This window comes from Lampris incognitus, chromosome 7 (assembly GCF_029633865.1).
Source record: "Lampris incognitus isolate fLamInc1 chromosome 7, fLamInc1.hap2, whole genome shotgun sequence".
Taxonomy (NCBI): domain Eukaryota; kingdom Metazoa; phylum Chordata; class Actinopteri; order Lampriformes; family Lampridae; genus Lampris; species Lampris incognitus.
Window position 1 is genome coordinate 10,937,921 of NC_079217.1, and position 13,595 is coordinate 10,951,515.

Here is a 13,595-nt window from a genome sequence, read left to right on the forward strand (position 1 = left end):
GTCAGAATTTTGCTATGATAGTTCAGAAAAGTGCTGCACGTTTCCTTTCTTTTCTTTTTTGGACATTGGATTATGTATCATAACTACCCTATACAAGACGGTATTGGACTCCCTTCTATAATATATGTCCTTTGAAGACACCAACAAAATTTGGCTCCATAGGTTTTCATGCAATAATATTCCTAAAACAGCACTGGTATTTTGCTAAGCATTTGTCAATCAACTCTGTAAGACGCACAAAAACAAAACAAGAAAACAGCCAGAAACAGGATTTGCTGACGGTTTCTTAATATTTCATTCATAAAAGTCATTCAACATATCGGTGGAATAATTCTATCATGTTTAACAAGGAGAGCTGCAGTCGAGTCCTAAGAATGATGCATTAAAAACATCAAATGCTGGACTACTGATGATAACGGTCACATTTCATAGTGGAGAGGACACCGTGCAATGTCTTTTTACTGTGCATGTATTTTTCAACTAACAAGGCATTTCTAAATGCCCTCGTAAATTCACTGCTGCCATACTGACATCACCTTGATCATCTTGTATATTTGATGAAGCATGGATGGAGTTGAAAAGATAACCATGATGGGAGTAGGATATGAGACAGTTTCTGTTCTGCAATGACCCGCTAACACTGGAGGTTGCGGTCACGATACGGAGCACAGCCCTCTTAGCTTGTGCCTCTCTCGCTCTCTCCAGTGACATTGCTCTCTGGGACGTGTTGAATCTGGCTTATCGTTTCTACTGCGACAACTCTGGCCTGTCGGAAGTATGTTGTCCACCTGAGTGTGTGTGTTACACTTCTGACAGCTTTTACTGACCTGATTGTCCTTTCTGAACGGCATGCTCTGGGGGAGGTTATCAATAAGCTCATAGAGGGTGAAAATGCTGAAGGAAATTTCATCATAGGCTGTCCTGGTGCCACATTCAAACAGGCAGGCGAAGGCAACAGCGGGCGGGGCGCCGGGCGAGGATGATAACTCCATATATGCTAAGTCGGAGTAGGCGCTAGGACCCTCGTAGATCACCCAGGGCCCGGACCAGCTGTCTGGGTCACGGGGGAACAGGCTGAGGAAAACCCCAAGGTCCTTGCGTGAGTTGGGCCATGTTGGGTGAGAGTATACCACCCAAGTGGGAGTAAGGAAGTTTTGAGGGTTGCTGCGGTTGGGCGATAGGTGGGTGGTAGCTAAGGAAGGTGACTGTGCAGGGGTTGTAGTAATGGTAGGGGTGGTGGTGTTAATGTTTGAAGCAGTAGAGGAATCTTGGATGGAGTTACTGCAGCTGGAGTTGGCAGTGATTTTGGCGGTTCTCGAACTAGTGTGAGAAACAATAGGCGTTATGTTGTTAGCAGTTGTGTTATGCGCAGTGGTTGGTGTGGAGCGGCTCGGCTGTTTCATGAAAGATGTCCAGTGCTTGGTGTGAGCAAGGTGGAGGGGGCAGGAAAAATGATGGTTGTCAGGATGGCATAGATGTATAGGGGCAGGAAATCCGACGATACTTCCGTGGCAACCGTTTCGAGGCTCCACAAGCCGCTGCACCAGTTGTCCTTCCTGAAACACTGCTCCATCGTCCAGACTGAGGGCTTGGACCCGGCAGCCCAGAGGGCTTCGGGCATTACAGTACAACACATTGGTCCCATCTTCTTCATCCACCGACACCATCTGGCACTCCACGCTTTCGGGCCCGGGCACCGCCTCTCCAAACCGCCAGGTACGCCCGTGGGTGTCGCTATGGAAACAGAAGGCGCGTGGGGTGGTCTGGCTTAACTGGCCAAAGCACTGTTTACAATCAATGTGGTAGGCATAGGCTGGAATCAGTAGACGCCCTGACTTCAGCTGGATTCCGTGGCCGGGGCCCAGGGCAAAGGTGGCCCAGTCTGTAAGGGTGGAGAAGAGGTTGTGGTTGTTGGGGCATGCAAGTATAATAATAAAGATGTGATGGTGCCACTATAAACAGCCTGTAAGGTTGGATAAATAGGGTGATAGCAATGAGCATCGTAGTAAACTTGAGCATATCGATGCCCTTCCCTTACCTTTAATCGTGTCACCTATGACCTGCTTGGTAAGGTCGGTGACTGGACCCCAGGTGTCCCCATTGTCAGTGCTGGAGACGTAGCAGAGGCGTGTTACATTTTTCCCCGTCACCAGCTGGTAGGATTCAGAGGTGTGGCCCAGAACGGCGATGAAAAACAAGAAGAGCGTCCCCGTGAACTCGTCATACACCGGGCACGGGTTCATGGACCGGTGGCCTGCCAGAAAAGCAGTGCCCACAACACGCATGTCTTCCCACTAAATAGCAAACCAAGAGACAGGAGGGATCAGAGAAAGGACGATAAACGAAAAGGGAAATTGAGATGGGTAAGAAAACAGGTCACGTCTCAGTTCTTATTGAATGTTGTTTGCTTGTGTTGTTGTGACGCTATTATTCACAATCATCTGAAAACTATAAACTTATTTTTCATATTTAAAGCTATTTGCAAATGTTAAGTGTGCTGTAAGGGCTTAAAGGAGTCTGGAAAAAATGTGTTTTTGGAGGGTGTGCAGAAAATATATTGTGAAAGGTGCATACTCATTCTAGCAAAAAGCTGACATTTTTTTTTTTTAGTTTTTGCTAAAATTTTGAAGACAACAGCATCATCGCTGGACGAAGATAATATTGTTCCACCATGAGCTATTAAAAAGAAAGCTCTTAGTTATTCCCTGCAAGACCTGGGTATGAGGAAGTGGGTGGCACTGACTGACCTCAACATAGTTCCTGTAGAAAGTGCCTCTCCTCATGACCAGCAGGTGAGCCTGAGAGTCTGAGGGGCTGAGTCTCTCCTCACAAAAGGCCAAAAAAGAACTGGAGCGGGGGACGTAGAGGAGAGCTGGAACTCGGTATGTCACTCCATTGGCCTCCTTATGGAACAATACCGACCTTGCTGGGAAGTATGGCGATCTCATTGTGTGTGTGTGTGTGTGTGTGTGTGTGTGTGTGTGTGTGTGTGTGTGTGTGTGTGTGTGTGTGTGCGTGCGTGCGTGCGTGCGTGTGCATGCATACATAGATATGTAAATCAGGATAGTTCCAAATGCTCACAGCAGCCACTTCTGAACCAGTAGGTCAATAACTGGTGAAAAAACACACAAAAAAACCCAAAAAAAACATGAGTAGCTATTTTTAATTGGATCTCAGTCAACATTTGAAGTGATAATAGATGTGAAAAAATATTATCCACATGTCACTAATGTAAATTTTGGTTGGTGTCTGGACTACAGCCACCGTTAAGAACACACAACGTAATCCGGTAAGTAATACTTACTGTAATACATATCTGTTCTGCTGATCATATGTCCCTCTGGGTATGGTGGAAAAGGGAAAACACTGGGTTGGGAGGGTGATAACAAAGAGAATACAAACCTCAAGCTGCTTTAAGCAATGACAATGGAAACGTGTCCTTTTAATGGTGGACTGTCTAAAAATCCAATATCCACTCAAAGCAGATTTTGTGTAATTTGGATCTGCTCACGAAGTGCAGAAGATTTAAGTCTCAAAACACTTTCAAATGAAATACATTGTCTAAATATACACATAGGATGCACACCAGTAAGCTTAGTTTACTCTAACTTACCCTGAAAGGGCCTCAAACTGTCACGCTGTCTGCTGACAGCTTAACACTGTCCTGCTTGCAGCTTCATCACTTACAATTACATCTCTTGCGATACAACTCAAAATATTCACCTGACGAAGAGGAGGGGAAAAAAACAACAACTAACAACCAGGTCATGAATGTAAAAAGTTGATGCATTTCTCCAGAGTACTTACAGGCAAGTCTTTTGATTGTGCATGCGAATAGAGCTTTCTGAGAACCTTATGTGTCAGCGACTGAATACACTGTGTGTGTGTGTGTGTGTGTGTGTGTGTGTGTGTGTGTGTGTGTGTGTGTGTGTGTGTGTGTGTGTCAGCTATGGTTTGTTCTCTCTGTCTCCTATTCAAAGTGGCAGTATGGCATGTTGTTCACTGACCCAGAAATGAAACACACTCATCAGATCCGCAGCTTTGGATGAATCAGCGCACAGCAACAATTGTACAACCCTCATTTTCAAGGGTGGGTTGGAGTGGGGTAGAGGGGGTCTATGCTCTCCCAGGCATGTTTCTGGTGCTATTAATTGAGCGGCCGTTTCATACACTGTGTCCTCTATTCTCAGTAGACTTGTTCTTCCTGCTTTGCATAATATGGTTTGTCCTACATTGGTGGAGAAGCACAGTACACTCAGCCGGTCTCTGAGAGTCAACGACTCCAATTATAATACACATAAAACTTAGTGTGTTGTATTAATTCACGAATACGCTTTCCAGAATAAATTAACAAAACAGAAAATATAGCAGCGGCTTCGCTGTAGTGTTTTTTTCTCTCTCTCACACACACTTTTTTGGACGCGCCTTAAAGTGCGTGTCTTGTTTGACAGCTACGTGTGACGTAATCAACCCGCGACTCGGTCTCACATGGCAGCTTGCTTGATATCTCACGGCTCTAGCTAAGGTAACCGGGTTTCTCGGTAGTGAAGATTGCATGAATATTACAGGGAGGTTATGGATGTTGTATGTAGCGTGAACATTCATGTTCTGTTTTATTTAGTTCTTATCTATGCGGATGGGTTTAGTTAATTGAAGTGCCTCGAGGCACCCCCCTTAGCTTTACAGCTGTTGGACGGCTGCTTGCGCTCAGCAATGTGACCGAGTCTCAAAATATTGTTCGGCTAACGTTCAGTCGCCACTGATAAATAGCGATCTGAAATCCAAGCTTTTGTTATTTATTTTCCATTCTTTCATTTGGGGAAAAATTTGCAAAATGTTCTGTGTTAAAGAATACTTATAACAACATATAACGATACTTATAACAACATGCGTCGCTTTGAACGACATAGACAAACTGGCGTCTTCTGCCCTCATTAGTACAGTCTCAGTTGTAAGTTGAAAGTGTAACTTATCAGGATTGTGCACAAATAACTCAGCTTTTGATTTTTTTTTGGAAGGTTAGTATGGCCCGACAGTGGCATGATGGCCACTCCACAGCCATACTTTGCGTGGGGGCTGCTGGGGGCCCTGAGGGTCTGCTAGCCTCAGGCTGTGAGGGTGGAGAAGTGACAGTGTGGAACCAAGGAGGATCCATTGTAGGCCGTCTCACCCTCTCTAGCGAGGAGGAAAATACAAGTGTAGCCTTCTCACCCGCAGCTCCAAGCCTGTTGTATGTCTCTCACGGGGAGACTGTGAGTGTGCTTGACCCACGGAACCTGAAGAGGGCTGTAGAGGAGTTTCAGGGTGTGGGGGAGGAGGAGATCAATGCTTTGGCACTGAGCGATACAGGCTCAGCCCTAGCCTTGGCTGATGATTCTGGGGCAGTTAGGGTACTGGAGCTCCCAGGAGGAAAGGTCTGCAGAACTCTACGTAGACACACTAATATATGCTCCTCAGTGGCCTTCCGCCCTCACAGGCCCAACAACCTGGTCTCTGCTGGACTCGACATGCAGGTGAGGAAGAGAGAGAGAGAGAGAGAGCAAGAGTAGTGGTCTTTCAGGAAAGAGAAAAAGAAACAGATTTTATCATTTTTTATTAAGGAAAATCTTTTTGTTAATATTGTATCCTTCTCCTTATTCAGATCTGTTTTACCACTGTCACTACTTTTACTCTTTCAGGTGATGTTGTGGAGTCTGCAGAAGACCCGCCCTCTTTGGACTCTTAACCTTCAGGAGGTTGCAGAGGAAGAGGAAGAACACCAGCAGAGGGCTGGCCAGCTTTTCAACCCGCCGCTGGCTCATTGCATCTCAGTGGCCAGTTGTGGGAATGTTATGGCATGTGCTGCTGAGGATGGACGGGTGCATCTAATGAGGGTAGGCAGTGGCTCTAAACTTGAGCAGCAGGGGGCAATCAAGGCCCACAGCCAGGGAGTCTCTCAGGCTCACTTTATCAATTTCCTTTCTCACCCATACTGGCTAGCAACTGGGGGGAATGATGGTCAGGTTGCCCTCTGGGACCTCAGCCAGGACTCAGTTGTGGCCCCAGAGGGGAAGGCCAAATCTCGAGTTGCAGCAGACCATCGCAGGAGGGTCAAGGGCAGGGCAAAAGGCAAACACCGGTCCAAGGGTAAAGCGAATGCCACATCTATGTTCCAGTCAGAGAAAGAGGCAGCTGAAAGGGAGGGGGAGGATGAGGAGAAAGGGGCGGCTGAGGGCAGCAGTGCAGATCAATCTTCGGTAGACACAGAAGTGCTGAAGTCAGGGCCCAGACTCAGTTTTAGCCATGGGGACAAAGTCAACTGGGTGTGCCCTGCTATGCTGAAAGGGGAACCAAGTCTGGTTGTTGCAGACCAGAGCTCTAGTCTGAGTATCTATTCTCTGTCTGGACTCTAGAGAAAGAAAGGATAGCTATATGTATATTTTTTTTATTATTATTTGGGCTGGACCACAGTAATACTGCTTTTACTAGTTCATCGTCCCTCTAAAACAAATGTTTTCATTGAACTTTTCAGAGATGCGCTATTTTCTGTGCATATTGGAGATGGCTGAAATATTGGCTCATATGTGTGATGGAGCCACTTTTCCCTTCGCTTTAAAGTCAATTTTATTTGTATTGCCCAATATCACAAATTTGCCTAAAGGGGCTTTACAGCAACACATCCTGTCCTTAGAGCCTCGCATCGAATAAGGAACAACTCCCTAAAAAAAAGCCCCTTTAATGGGGAGAAAAAATAGGAAGAAACCTCAGGGAGAGCAACAGAGGAGGGATCTTAACTGTGGACAGTCTATCCTGATTGTTATCCTTGCCAAAGAAGTCGCTATACAATAGATCTGGAGAGCAGGTCTTCACAGCTAGACATTTTTATGCATGAAATTTGTGTTTTATTCAACTTATTGACATCTTTTGCACTGGTCTAATTGACTAGCAGACTAACTCAAGGTTTATGGTTTGTAGGGCGAGTGTGTCGCACTTACAGGACATTTTAAATTCTATCCCAGGTTCAGTTTGCTAAATAAATCACTGAAGCCATTATGTTTTTGTATACAATTATGGACAATCAACAAAACTAACTTCAGTTTAATAAAAGGGGTGGGCAATTTAATTACTGCTCAGCAATTGTTTCTCAATGACTGATTACTGAAACCTGTACATAAAGTTAAGCCACAGTATGAAAATTCCAGTTACAAAACTATGCAACATCTAGTTTGATTATGGCATTAAGGGGTTTTTTTTCTCTGTTATGTGGGACTCAAATGTTAGCCCATAAATTTTGTTCGTCATCACCAACTTCTAAACATTACAGGTTCAATCTACTACACATTATGTAACTTTGAAACGAGTGCTCCATCATTCTGATCATCTTGGCAATATGACTGCTATTGCCTTCACATTTCTAAACTGTTAGGATTCTGGTGACCTGTAATGAAGAAATTGTATTATAAGGATTGTGTGCGTTTGCTGAGACTCAAAATGCTTATGTCAGGAAACTTTATTTACAAGCTAGGCAACAAAAAATAACAAAACCCCATTGTTGCGTGGCTTCCACATAAGCATACATTCATAGACAATGCACTGTATTCACTCTACAATACCCGCCCAACACATGGTGGGGCGTCCTTTAGCAAACAGACAAAAACACTGCTCTTTGAAAAAAAAATACTATCAAAAAAGGCACACAGCTGACGTTGGAATACAAACAGCGATGACCAAACGCAATGCAGAGAAAAGTGGTCTGCAGAGGATTCAGTCAGGATATATGATAATCGGATGATCTTCTCTACCATTTTCCAGTATGCACAACAGAATTGTGTAGTTTAAGAAAAGGTTTCAGGTCCAAGCAACTTGCTATTCATGCTTATTTAACATTTTCAGGTGCATGTCCACAGTAATAAAGTTTATTACATTAAAAGCAGAGTAGCCATTTGTCAGCAATGTGCTGGGCAACGAAACCTACGGTCATCACAGAAAGGTGAATCAGTTCATCCGCACAAAATGTTTTATTGAGAGAAACGTTTCATCACTCATCTAAGTGACTTCTTCAGTCTCAACTGACTGCAGGTGTCCCCACCCTGCAGGTATCCCTCTCCATGATGACTTCCCTCACCTTATCCACAAAATCCAGTGTTCTGAATGTGATGTTCATTACTGCCTACCAACGGGTTAAAGGGATACCTTCATGCTGTTTCTGAGCACATTTTTAACACGGGTGGTTTGAATTACAACCGAAAGGTTAGGTGTGGTTTTATTATTTCATAGCTACTGGCTACTGAAATCCAGGGTGGTCGTGTGGGTGTGGCTGGGCGACGAAGATACAGCTGGTACAGGTGCTATGGCTCGGGCATCCAGCGACCACGCAATTGAAAGGCATTGTGTGCTAGGCCTACGCCACGGTGTTGCACTATAACTTGCCGAATAATATGTTTGATGATACAAGTAACTGATAGCTAGATAGATGGATAGGTAGGTAGATGGATGGATAGCAATACGGCTAGCAAGATCGGTAATAAAGTCTCAGCAAAACCAACTTCAACTCGAACTAGCAAGGAAGCGGGGGGGGGGGGGTCTCTCTGCTTTTATAGCGTCCCGCTATGGACACGCCGTCTATGCTAATGGTAATTCGTGACGCGGCAAGTTACCAAATTTTCGCCAACTGGAAATCAGTTACTCGGCTGCCGATATCTCTCATCTGGCCATAAATGTGATTTTAGGGCTACAATTTGTCTTATCGATCACATCCACACTCCTTACACCGATTAACAACAGTAAAGTCGGAGTTTGATGCAAGTATCTCTTTAAGAATAGATGCAAGAAACTTAGGATGTGCCATTATGGCCTATTGTTTGTATGATTAACTCAGTGACCTATAACATCTGTTTATGTATCTTGGGTCATTTAGATGAGCAATGAAAAATTTCTCTTAATAAACACGGTGTCCAGATGAACCGATTCACCTTTCTGTGATTTCCTTACCTGGATTGAGCATGCATTAAAAAAAGGAAAATGAAACCTACTGTCACAGTCACATTTGCCTTCCCCATAAAAATCCACTGATGAAGAAAGGAACCGATATCTGCATTCCCGATTCTTCCACCTTTTAATGTCCTTTTATTTTGACAGAATTAAAACAAATTGGATTGTCTGATGATTCAAATAAACCTATCACACAGGGTTGGTTGGTACCCACATTCACTCCACTGAGGTACGATCGTGGTCACCTCCTCTTGATTACCGAGCTGGAAGGTGCGGGAGAAGTTCAACTTTTCCTGTTTCTGAAGTCTGCACCGAGAATGTCAGGGGCTGATTTTACAGCTTAGCCAGGCTCTTCTCTAGGCTCTCCATATCTGCATCCCCTTCATCACCCTTGCTGCCGCGGGCACTACACTCCAGGAACTCGACTTTCATGGGGAGCTGGCTAAACTCGAAGTCTTTGCCTTTCTTCCCCAAGTGCACACTGCCACCCACAGATCCATCCTGAGAACTCAAAGCTGCTGAGCGGGTCACTCTCAATGTGTTCCTATAAAAACAGGAAGAAAAAAAAAAAAACACCTTTAAACTCTGTAAATTCACTATTACAATACGACTACATTTTAGCCTAAGCATAGTAGTAAATTACAAAAAAAGTATGAAATTCAAATACCACAAACTTTGCCTCCGGAAAAAAAAAAGTCTAAAGTGAGGTCAATATGAGTCGAAGTGCATGCAGATCCATTTTGTTTCTAGTACTGAGCAACTTTAATGAGACTTTGATCCTATTAACCAATAGCACCATCCTTAAAAGGGAAAATTCACCGATTTTCAACCTTACATCTAGCTATCTGCAACAAGAATATCATATGAGTAACACCTGCAGTTGTTCCCGATCATTTCTGCATCTCTTGGGCAGCAGTGAAAGTTTTTTTCTGTTTACCAAGTGACGTATCATGGCGTCAGTTGGTGGATGGAAAAACCATAGCCTAGCAGGGTTTGTGATACTCTAATCTACTTAAAACACTGACGTCCCATAACGCTAGTAGGGGATTTTATGGACAACGATAGAGGCTTATGCACAATGCATTCTGGTACGTGTAGGCGCTGTGGGAAAGACTGAGCAGAACACCGATTTTTCTGTCAATATAGTTAAGTATTCAATGAAGATTTTATCGCTTCAATCAACTACATAACTCACATGTAGTGAATGCACATACACAATAACCCTTGGTGAAATGTTTCTTTAAAATGCTGAATGTGTTGAGCAGTGATGACAAAAATCAAACTTTGTTTAAAAGACCATCTTAAAAAAAATATTACTCCAACAGCCATCCCTCTCTGGTAAACCTGTATTTGCTCTCAAAACTGGTGCTGACCATGCTGGTAATCTGATCCCCACCTCAAGAAAAGGTCAATTTTTCTTTGTGCCCAGAAACATGGTGGTTTTCACCACTCTTCATGCTTCTGTTTTCAGCTTTAAAAAAAAAAGCGATCATCAGTAGATACTACCGAGATCACCAAGATTCTAAGTAGGACAGCGGTGGAGGAAAGAGTTGTCTCTTCTGATGTGAAGAACCTGTGACTTGTGTCTCAGCTCAGTAATGCTACTCAACAGTCAAACTGAGGTATAACCCTATGCTTCTCAACTCTGGTCGCTGGGGACTACTAGTACTGCAGGTTTCTATTCTGCCATGTACTCCAGCTGTGTAATCAGGGAGTTTTTAGATCTTTAACAGGTAAATGTAATTATCTACCTGGCAGGATAGAAAACTAGCAGTATTGGTGGTCCAAGGTGCGGAGTTGAGAACCACTGTAAAAAGCAAATTGCTCAAATAATAGTGTAGGACACGGTTGGAGGCATTCTTTTCATACAGAGTTCAAATACACACTGATTAAGGAATTCCACATTTAAGCATAAAAATAACACCATAGAAGTCTTATCAAAAGACTTGGGCCTTCAGGCATTGCTATGTAATGACAGAAGTAGAGAGTATGCTTTGGTGGACCCAATATTCACTTCACAACACCCCCTGCTGATAGAAAACATTGATGCACGCAATGCAACGTGTTCATTACTGATGCCTTAACGTTGACATGGCTGATGACAACAGATCTTGATGAAATGAATATGGCAAATATTAGATAACCCCCCCAGCAAATCCTTACTGAACTTAAACAAAACAAATGTAATAAAAACAGGTAAAACCTAATCATAACTGAACATTTGTGGTCCTGGTAGATGGAATGTAGGTGTTACTCACAGTTCCTTCTCCAGCTGTTGCTGAATCAGTTTGGCTGATTTTGCCATGGTGATATCTATAGACATTAGAAAACACCTTTACAATCATGATTATTGGTATAATGCTACATGACAAAAGAGCATTTTATCGGTGAGTATGGAGTGGGGGACATTTTAATGTCACCACTTCAGTGTATAACATGGTTAAGCAAGTTATGTTGAGAACAGCAGGAGAGATGCTTCACCTTGCTTGTTGCATGCCACCAACAGCGCTGGCGCATTCCTTGAGATCACAATGTCCGTCAGCAAAAAGTAAAGGAACTCGGCCACATCTCTCACTTCCTTCTGAAAGAGAGCACTGTCCACCACAAACACAATGGCTCTGGAGACACAGGAAAGTGGGAAAATGGACAGCAAAAAGGAGGGGAGAAAGTGAGAAACTGAAAGTACGAAATTATGTGATTGTGAAGACAAAAACATCTCCATCAGGTTGAGGGAAACATCACCTCTTCAAAGACATGCAGGGGTTTAAATACACGCTGTAACAGTTGTCTGTTCAATGACATTTGATTAACTTCACCTGGCAGCAGACTTGAACTTCTCCATGTACTGTGCACGAAGACTGTCATGACCTGGCAGATCTATCAGGGTCCAGGTGGTACCCTGAGAGCAGAGGAATGGCACGAGTTTAATATTAAAACCATGTCATTAATAATGACCAATGGGTTACCTAACTATTGAACCTTGTGTACCTCTAAGTTACAATTTAACCAAAACTTATAACATGGTCCTCCGATGAACAGAACTCATCACATGAATTAAGATGCTCTACATACCCTGTCGTTTTTAGCTCTGTATGGGGCACTGCTGTCAGTGATGGAGGTTTGTGTCCTTTTGTACTTTCCTGATAGCAGCTGCAGAGGGTTGAAAACACGGGTCAGTTGTGGGTGCAATATTAAAGAGGTAACGTAGATCTTCGAGTCAGACATCAACTCACCCGGCTGAAGAGGAGGGTTTTTCCTGAGTCGCACAATCCGACCAGCAGTACGGCACTCCGTACAGTCTTACTGGTGAGGAAGTACTTCAGAAAAACTGGGGGAAGAGAAGAACGGCAAACACCGTCACCAACCCCATTGCATCGTATAACCCCCCCCCCCCCCGTCCTGTTCCACAACAATCTGGAATCACAAACTGACCTTATAGAGAACAATGAGGCTGTGAAACTGGCAGTTCTTAAGTCTCCTTCAGTAACGGTATGCTAACAACACTAAATAAACACAAGGGGGGGGGGGCTAGCATTTAGCCGCTAAGGGGTTAGCCCTCTGTTGCCTCAGCCCTGCGGGTTAGCCATCAGTATAGGGTAAGGCAAACGTTGGGTTAAGATTAGGCAGAGGTTGAGGCTACATCGGGTTAAAGTGGGTTAGGTAAATTCAACGAAATGGGGTTGAGGGAACATGAACACGCTCCCCTGGGTAATGCTAATGTAACCGGTTATGTTCTTGCCCGGTGCGGGATTCGATACGGGGTGTACTGCTCCACAAGGCGACATCGCTAACCGCTCGGCTAAAGGGTCAGACCCGCTAGATAGGGGCTAACGTGTCTTATTAGTGGTTTACACTAAGCACCAGGAAGCACACAGTCCGAGACAGCAAATTACTTAAGACTTGTTTCTTTCTCAAGACAGCTTTCTCACAACGAAGAGAGAGCGGCTTGCTAAGTGGCTCGCCAGTCAAGAGCCGAGGCCAAACGCCTACGGTTAAATGGCCGGGCTAATTATCGGGCCTAGCTAAAGGTTAGCTAGCGCTCGCTGGGCTTAGAAGGCGATGGAGGCTGGACGTTAGCGTGTCGCGGCTGGTGTTGCATTTTCTTACCAAAGGTGATGAGAACAACAGCAAACGCGACAACAGCTCCGATTATGTAGACGGGATCTTGGTTTTCGAGCTCCTGCCGCAGGTATTCTATGTAAGGCTCCAGCGGGTTTCCTGCCATCTCCCCGCCTGTTTTCTCCTCCACGGTGGTATCCATTGTTCTACCGTCCGCCTCAAACCTCCGACTGGCCTCACCAGCGCGCGTAGGACACGTGTGCTTCACCGAAACGCGCACGCAGGGCGCTCGTTTGGTCAGAAGAGGGCGCTATCCCTCGCAAATTCATAAGAGTGCGACTAAGCTTTCAAGACTTTCGGTCGAAATCTTTCGCGTAACCCCCCCCCCCCACACACACACACACAATATTATTGACACAGTTACTTAATCTTCATTCCCACGTGTTTTGGTGTAGGCTGTTTCTGTCTCTGGCCAAATGTTCCGAGTTTCTTTTGCCCGGTGCAAAAAAATAAAATTAAATAAAAATAAAAAATAAAAATAAACAAAGCCTTCGAGTCTCACGTTG

General features: G+C 44.3%; 3 protein-coding genes across 3 annotated transcripts; 1 reads left to right on the forward strand and 2 right to left on the reverse strand.

Moving 5' to 3' along the window:
• Positions 1–219: 219 nt before the first annotated feature.
• On the reverse strand, positions 220–2,948 carry neu4 (sialidase 4). Its single transcript, XM_056283747.1, has 5 exons — positions 2,748–2,948; positions 2,039–2,294; positions 1,474–1,882; positions 828–1,257; positions 220–225 (listed from the first exon to the last, which is right to left on the reverse strand). Exons 1-5 carry the CDS (start codon positions 2,946–2,948, stop codon positions 220–222), a joined length of 1,302 nt encoding a protein of 433 aa, XP_056139722.1.
• Positions 2,949–4,477: 1,529 nt separating this feature from the next.
• Positions 4,478–7,144, forward strand: wdr53 (WD repeat domain 53). The gene is made up of 3 exons (XM_056283180.1): positions 4,478–4,525; positions 5,019–5,513; positions 5,679–7,144. The coding sequence occupies exons 2-3, from the start codon at positions 5,025–5,027 to the stop codon at positions 6,390–6,392; spliced, it is 1,203 nt and encodes a 400-aa protein (XP_056139155.1). The 5' UTR covers positions 4,478–4,525; positions 5,019–5,024; the 3' UTR covers positions 6,393–7,144.
• A 1,397-nt stretch (positions 7,145–8,541) lies between these two features.
• srprb (SRP receptor subunit beta) lies at positions 8,542–13,258 on the reverse strand. Its single transcript, XM_056283181.1, has 7 exons — positions 13,078–13,258; positions 12,204–12,298; positions 12,043–12,120; positions 11,787–11,869; positions 11,452–11,588; positions 11,229–11,283; positions 8,542–9,514 (listed from the first exon to the last, which is right to left on the reverse strand). The coding sequence occupies exons 1-7, from the start codon at positions 13,229–13,231 to the stop codon at positions 9,304–9,306; spliced, it is 813 nt and encodes a 270-aa protein (XP_056139156.1). The 5' UTR covers positions 13,232–13,258; the 3' UTR covers positions 8,542–9,303.
• Between the last annotated feature and the right edge of the window lie 337 nt (positions 13,259–13,595).

What these genes read in the sequence shown, in the direction of transcription:
- neu4 (XM_056283747.1), bottom strand. Translation starts at nt 2,948, where the DNA reads ATGAGATCGCCATACTTCCCAGCAAGGTCGGTATTGTTCCATAAGGAG. An exon ending in TCTACAGGAACTATGTTGAG is followed by an intron (nt 2,295 to 2,747) that starts GTCAGTCAGTGC and finishes TTTGCTATTTAG; the next exon opens with TGGGAAGACATGCGTGTTGT. An exon ending in CATAGGTGACACGATTAAAG is followed by an intron (nt 1,883 to 2,038) that starts GTAAGGGAAGGG and finishes CCACCCTTACAG; the next exon opens with ACTGGGCCACCTTTGCCCTG.
- wdr53 (XM_056283180.1), top strand. Translation starts at nt 5,025, where the DNA reads ATGGCCCGACAGTGGCATGATGGCCACTCCACAGCCATACTTTGCGTG. An exon ending in CTGCTGGACTCGACATGCAG is followed by an intron (nt 5,514 to 5,678) that starts GTGAGGAAGAGA and finishes TTACTCTTTCAG; the next exon opens with GTGATGTTGTGGAGTCTGCA.
- srprb (XM_056283181.1), bottom strand. Translation starts at nt 13,231, where the DNA reads ATGGATACCACCGTGGAGGAGAAAACAGGCGGGGAGATGGCAGGAAAC. An exon ending in TGTTGTTCTCATCACCTTTG is followed by an intron (nt 12,299 to 13,077) that starts GTAAGAAAATGC and finishes CTCTTCCCCCAG; the next exon opens with TTTTTCTGAAGTACTTCCTC. An exon ending in AAACCCTCCTCTTCAGCCGG is followed by an intron (nt 12,121 to 12,203) that starts GTGAGTTGATGT and finishes AACCCTCTGCAG; the next exon opens with CTGCTATCAGGAAAGTACAA.